Raw genomic sequence first — 6,959 nt, 5'->3', positions numbered from 1 at the left:
TAGTAGAGATGAACAACAACTTTATCAAACAAAAGACTATGCATGCTTCAATGACTCATTACTTACATCTAAAAGAAGTCAACAAAAAGGATACCAAGCCTGTGTACATTGACAAACTAAATGTCCATTCTCTTAAAAGAAGTTTTCAATCAAATATTCATTATATCATTGACATGGACTCATGAGTCATGTCCAATCTATGCACATTGACAAACTAAAAAGGAACATCAAGAAATTGCTCAAATACACATCAAGGGCTTGAACACCCGATGAAATGGTAATAACACAACTATCTTAGTCAAATCAAAAAAAATATAGGAGATGAAAAAAAAAACTCAAGCAATATGTTCGGGTTTATTTTCACTGCACAAACAGGTTAAATTCAGAGGAAAAGTACAAGGATATTTGCGGAAATATATTTGACTAAATATTATAAAATCTACCTCTTCTTTCGTAAGAATCGTTCATGCACAAACTCCTACCTATTCGTATCAATCATGCAGGACAAAAACAAGAGGTGAAATATTACAAAGATGTTAAAAATCAGAAATTACAGATAGATGGAAAATTTATAAGGAAAAAGAGCTAGATACATACAAACAAAAAAAGGATGACATTTTACATACTGATTAACCTTTCATCTAATCTCATAACTTTCATGCAAACTCATGAGAGCAGTAGAACCAAATAATCAACCAAGACCACTACCATTGCGTATTCATACAAGCAGACCTTAATCTTTTATAAATACCAAATCCAACAAAAAATTTCCACCTTTCACCCACACATCCTTCTTCACTAGAAAAACTAGAAAATTTACAAATGAAGAAATAAATAATGAGTAGATTACTTGGTTCTTACTTATCTGGACCAATGTGGATGAAAGTTGATGGATCAATAGCATGTCAGGGGCGAGAGCAGCAAGATAGCAGAATTAAAAAGAAAAAAAAAAATCCTACAACTCAAATCCATAGTAGTCTAATCTACAACTTGATCATGTATAAATACCCAATACAATATAAATTTTGTAAATTGCCACCTCTAAACAACACCAAATATATTACAAAAGTCATACAAAAAACTATTATATAATAATAAGCACAATAGCATTTCTAAAAAGAAAAACAATCATTGATAATATATACTGGAGACCTACTTGCATTCCAGAGGATCTATGCAGCTTCTCTTCCTCTCCTGATTTTGGAAACTCTTACCATGACTGCAATATATCTTGTCTACCATTACCTCAGCAAACATGAAAAGCTTCTGTCTCCACTGCTTCTTGAACAACAGAACTCCAATTACACCCCAAAACCCTGTTACAAAACCACTCATTATGTCCCCGTAAAACAACCATACCTTCATCCACTCATCAGTTGCTTTGTGTTTCTTCTTGCTTCTTGTTGTTGTTGGATCTTGATGATTTGAGCAAGTGTTTGGCAATGGAGGCCCACATAGATGTTTGTTCCCAGCATATATTGAAGGATCATTAAGCGTTTGCAGTTGATTTCCTGTTGGAATTTGACCCGACAAGTTGTTGTATGACAAATTCAAATGGCTCAAAAAAGTTAAAGCTGCAATGCTTAAAGGGATCCTCCCACTCAACTCGTTTTTTGAGAAATCAAGAGAAAATAACTGTCATGTTTCCAATGTTGTGTGGAATCTCCCCACTGAGATGATTATTAGACAAATTGAGACCCACCAACTTAGAAAGCGCAGTTAGCTCGACCGGTATTTCTCCCACAAGCTTATTGCTTGAAAGATCCATGTTATAAACCATACCCCAAATTGTTGTATATTCAAGATCAACACCTTTCATGCCCTGAATCACATTCTTATCATCATCGATATCTGAATAATACACATTCATCAAGTGACCCACAACCATGCCATTCAACTTTCCTACACAACGGGGGATGGTCCCTGTTAAGTTGTTGTATGCAAGATCCAAAATTTGAAGAGTTGAAATTTTGCACAGAGATCGAGGAATTCTACCGGTGAAGTTGTTTAACCTCAAAACTACCAAATCTATAAGTTTTTCTCCAATCCATTTTGGTATATTTCCAGAGAACTTATTATCACCCAAATCTAAGACTTGCAAACGTTGTAGATTCGCCAATTCTCGTGGAAGTTCACCAATAAAGTTATTGTCATTCAAACTTAACCAAAATAATGATGAATTAAGAGCTATTGAACTTGGAATGACACCGGAGAGCCGATTTGAGCTTAATATCATGTTAGTCAAATACTTCAGATTCCCCAAACAGTTGGGAATTTTCCCACTTAACATATTTTTGGAAAGATCAAGTCCTACTAAATATGTTCTTCTGCACAATGACCTTGGAATCGACCCATTGAAAAGGTTATATTCCAGAAGTAATGCGGGCTCAGGAGAATATGTATACACTTTATCATATCCACCATTGGGAAGGTTTGTCAGAGGTCCGCTGAATTTGTTGTGAGACAGGTCTAAGACAGGAATGATGGGCATCTTCCGCAACCATGTGGGCAGAGGTCCTGAAAGTGTAGTATTTGACAACACTAAGATTTGAAGCTTCCGTTGTTTTCGAAGCCACTGCGGGAATCCATTACTGATATTGCAAGAACTGAAATTAAGAGATTTTAATTGGAATGGAGGTATCCACCCACGTGAAACATTGAATGTCAACTTACTGTTAGAAGAAGTATCCAAGTCCTTCAACATGGAAAGGTTGGCAAAATAGGCTTCGGTAACTACTCCTTCTAAAGAATTGTTGGAGAGAACAAGAGAACGGAGTTTGGCAAGTTTCCCTATTGAAAGTGGAATAGACCCATTTAACAAATTAGAACTTAGATTCAAATCTGTTAAAGCTGCTAATTTTCCAAGGGACGTTGGAATTGAACCAGTCAATTGGTTAGAAGAAAGGTCAAGTTTGGTAAGGTTACCAGGGAACTCTGGAACAGGACCAGTCAAGTGATTTTGAGATAGATCTAGCACTTCTAAAAATCTTAATCTGCTCACAGATTCAGGGATTGAACCAGCCAGTTTGTTGTATGATAGATCAAGAACTCTTAAATTCGCCAAAGAATCCTGGGAGCATTCTGATGCGTTTTTTGGTGAGTCAATCATTTCCATACCAAACTCATTATTTGTCACTCTCAATTGTGTCAGGTGGCACGGTCTCCAGATTCCAACATCCTCAATCTGCTTAAACTTGTTATAAGAAAGATGAAGCTCTAGAAGTTTAGGCATAATAGGAAGGGATGAATTCAGCATGGTATCTGAAAGGTCAAGGACTCTTAGGGAACTCATGTTTGTCAGAAAGGACAGAAATATGCCTCCAAGTGGATTAAATCCAAGATCGAGGTGTTGGATGTTATCAAGTTTACTGAAATTAAGACGAGGGGAAGATAGATGCGTCCTATCAAGCCCACAATCAAACAAATGCAGCTCTGATAGAGAAGGGATCATGCTTAGTAGGTCTGGAAAGTTCCATGCCAAACTAAGATTAAATCCAGAAAGATCGAGGAATGTGAGGGAGGTCATGTTTTGAAAAAAGGTGGGGAGTGGACCTTCGAAAGAATTGAAGCCAAGATCGAGGTGTTTGATGTTGGGAAGTATTCTACTCAAATTTAGAAAAACACCAAGTTCAACATTGGAAAGTCGACAATTCGACAAACTTAACTCTTTCAACAAGGGAGTCATGTGAAGCAAAGTTTGATCCCAGTTTTGTGCTCCACTAAGATCCACTGAACTCAAGTCGAGAAGCTCGAGCGACGGAAGGCGAGAAATCAATGCCATTTCATCTGCCTTTAAAAAGTTTGAACCGAGATTAAGAACCTTTAAATTAGAAAGATTTCCAATTTGAGGAGGAATAATACCTTCAAAACCAGCATCAAATAGATTGAGGTAGGTCAGCTGTTTCAAGGATCCAATGAACTCAGGGATCTGACTTCCTAGAAAAAAACCATTCCCACTCAAGTCGAGGTATTTGAGATGCCTCAACTCTGCCAAAGAAGAGCTCACCTTATTACGAGGAAAGAAGTCGTAGTAGGAATCTGCATTAAGTTTAAGGCGTTGAACATTTCCGGTGACACCATCACACTGGATTCCTTCCCACATGCAACACTCATTCCCAACCCATGATGACAACATTTCAAAAGGATCTTGGATACTGTGTTTGAAGTTGAGAACACATACGAAAATGAGATAGAGCCATGATGACAACACATACGAAAATGAGATAGAGCCCCAAACCCCTCCGATTTTCCATTATGAATGCTAACTCAATTTTATTTTGGAAGAAAGTTTAAACTGAAAGATGAGTTGTGATGATGTAAGAATGGATTATTATGATCAAGTAATGTGTACATTTATAAAGACATAAATGAAGAATAACTTGTTGCAATATTGGAAGACTGAGTCAATGGAGAATTTGTATCCACAACTCAATTGAAAATTTGGCCGGCCAACTCTTTAAAATAAAGGGTAAATTACAGAAATAGTCCCTGTGGTTATATGAAATTTTGGATTAGGTCCCTAAAAGATTTTTAGTGCTGATTTCATTCCTAGGTTTTCAATTCATTTTGAATGACAAAATTGCAAAAATGGTCCCTGTGGTATGCATTTTTTTGGGGGTTTTAGTCCAAACCCCGACTTTTTTGGTTTCGTGGTCCTTTTGAGCTAGTTTGGTTGCGGATTTGGTCCCTTGGTAAACTGAAATGACTTTAATACCCTTGGGTATTTATTTTCTATTTCTAAAATCATTTTTTTAAAGTTTTAATAATTATTTATTTATTTTAATAATTAAAAAATGAAAGGGCTCTCTCTCTCTCTCTCTCTCTCATCGTCCTTTTCACAAAACAAGAAATTAAAAATCAAGAAGTATTCACCCCTTTTATCTTTCGGTCTTCAAGAAACAATCAAACCAAAAACTAAAAAGATGTCTAGAATCATATCCATCAACAACAAGCATCTGATTTCTTTTTTGAAAATAATCATTCCTAGCATCATAAATCTGATTTCTCCCTTCTTAAACACTCGATTCATACAACATAGATTAGCTCATACACTTCAAAATCATGTCATTGGGATGAACCCACCAGGAAAATCGATTCTGCATCAACAATTAAAACCAAATTTCTCAAACTCATAGGATACAACCAAATCCTGCGACTTAAGTATGTGTGTGTGAGTGAGTTTGATGTGAAGACAATCAGGAAAAGATTCTAATTATCAAGCTTACCGAAACTTTGATCTTGATCTCGGTCTCCCTTACCCCCTTTCTCAGGCAAAGATTCTGATTATCGCCACCATTTTCATAAAAATACCGGAGAAGACGAACCAGATTTTCAACTCCATCATCGTCATTGCCACCACCACCGGAGAAGAAAAAACCTTAAGCTCGTCACCGCTACCAGATCTGCAAACGAGATACTCGGATCTGAAAACGAGGTCCTCAGATCTGAAAATCATCATATCCTTGAGCTTGTCTTCGCTAAAAGAGAAGACCTACCAGGCGGCGGCGGCGTTAGGGCTTGCTTTAACAGGAGGAGCTTGTCATCCGAGGAGGAGATCGGAGACCCACGCACTCAATCTGATTTTTTCTTCTTAAAGGTGTTCATCTGAAAATTATTCATCAGATTTGATTTCGTGTGTGCGGAGAAGAAGGAAATGGTGGAGGTTAACAGAAAAATCAATTTACAGAAAAAGGAAGTGAAGGACACGGTGGTAGTGGCGGACGGTAGTTGAAGTATGTATGTGTTCTTGAGTGTGTGTTCATGAATATGAATATGTGTTCTTGAGTTTGTATTTGCAGAGAGAGAGAGAGAGAGAGAGAGAGAGAGAGAGAGAGAGAGAGAGAGAGAGAGAGAGAGAGAGAGAGAGAGAGAGAGAGAGAGAGAGAGAGAGAGAGAGAGAGAGAGAGAGAGAGAGAGAGAGAGAGAGAGACCTTTTTTATTTTTTTAATTGTTAAAATAAATAAATAAATATTAAATTTTAAGAATAATGAAAGAAAAATGAAAAATAAATACCCCAAGGGTATTATAGTCATTTCAATTTTTGGAGGGACCATTTTCACATACAAACCACTCCAAAAGGACTACGAAACCAAAAAAGTTATTGTTTGGACTAAAACCCCAAAAATTTGCATACCACATGGACCATTTTTGCAATTTTGTCATTTTGAATTAAGTCACCTATTATTAACACCATTTAGTTTATAACTAAGTCACCTATTATTAACACCGTTTAGTTTATAAATGTTAAAAGTATGTGAATTTACTTATATAGCCTTACTATTCTTCACTTATTTTTGTATTATTTATAATTTTTTTGGAATTGATAAAAGAAGACCGGCCCAACCTCTGCCTTCCCTCTCCCTCACATCTTCATATCCACCCTATGAAGGCAAATCGATCCCAAGCATTGGACCTTGCAAATCAATTCCATATGAAAAGCACAATCCCTTATAAAATATGCAAATTGATACCAATTGCCAAGCATCAGACCTACATATTAGCCTTTCAAAAACCTGCACATTCATGACAACCTTCAAATCGATTCTATAAACCAAATATTAACCCCATTACTCCTCTACCCAACCCACCCCTCACCATCTTCTTCTCTGGGAAACCACCCACAAGACCACAACTTCATCTTCTCCAGGAAATCCATCAATATTCATCTTACACTTACTCTTCGTCTTCGTGTTCCACCATTCTTGAACCTAGACTTCGTCTTCCCGTTCCACCATTTTTGAACCCTTCAAATCCATCAATATTCATCTTACATGCAGTCCATAAATCTTCAAAAGGTTCCGGCGTCACTCTTTTTGTGTTACTTTCTAATACAAACCATTAACAAAAGACCCATATGCATTTCATGAACAAAAATTCCAAATAAATGAATACCCTTGTTTTTTGTTATGGGTGTGAGAAACCGACGACAAGAGATCTAAAAGGGCTGGTGGGCAGACATG

General features: G+C 36.8%; 1 protein-coding gene across 1 annotated transcript; it reads right to left on the bottom strand.

The window, feature by feature from the left end:
- Positions 1 to 983: 983 nt before the first annotated feature.
- On the bottom strand, positions 984 to 4,135 carry LOC145067067 (uncharacterized). Its single transcript, XM_079014283.1, has 3 exons — positions 1,703 to 4,135; positions 1,157 to 1,605; positions 984 to 1,041 (listed from the first exon to the last, which is right to left on the bottom strand). The coding sequence occupies exons 1-3, from the start codon at positions 4,133 to 4,135 to the stop codon at positions 984 to 986; spliced, it is 2,940 nt and encodes a 979-aa protein (XP_078870409.1).
- Positions 4,136 to 6,959: the final 2,824 nt, after the last annotated feature.

The sequence above is a fragment of the Lactuca serriola genome, chromosome 8 (assembly GCF_051521515.1).
Source record: "Lactuca serriola cultivar US96UC23 chromosome 8, Lser_US96UC23_V15, whole genome shotgun sequence".
Classification (NCBI taxonomy): domain Eukaryota; kingdom Viridiplantae; phylum Streptophyta; class Magnoliopsida; order Asterales; family Asteraceae; genus Lactuca; species Lactuca serriola.
This window is presented reverse-complemented; position numbering and strand designations above follow the sequence as displayed.

Excerpts from the sequence above, each read along its gene's own strand:
- LOC145067067 (XM_079014283.1), bottom strand. The coding sequence starts at position 4,135 with ATGTTGTCATCATGGGTTGGGAATGAGTGTTGCATGTGGGAAGGAATC. Across the intron at positions 1,606-1,702 it reads TAACTGCGCTTTCTAAGTTG|TTGAGTGGGAGGATCCCTTT; the intron begins GTGGGTCTCAAT and ends TCAAAAAACGAG. Across the intron at positions 1,042-1,156 it reads ATAGATCCTCTGGAATGCAA|AGGTGGCAATTTACAAAATT; the intron begins GTAGGTCTCCAG and ends GGTGTTGTTTAG.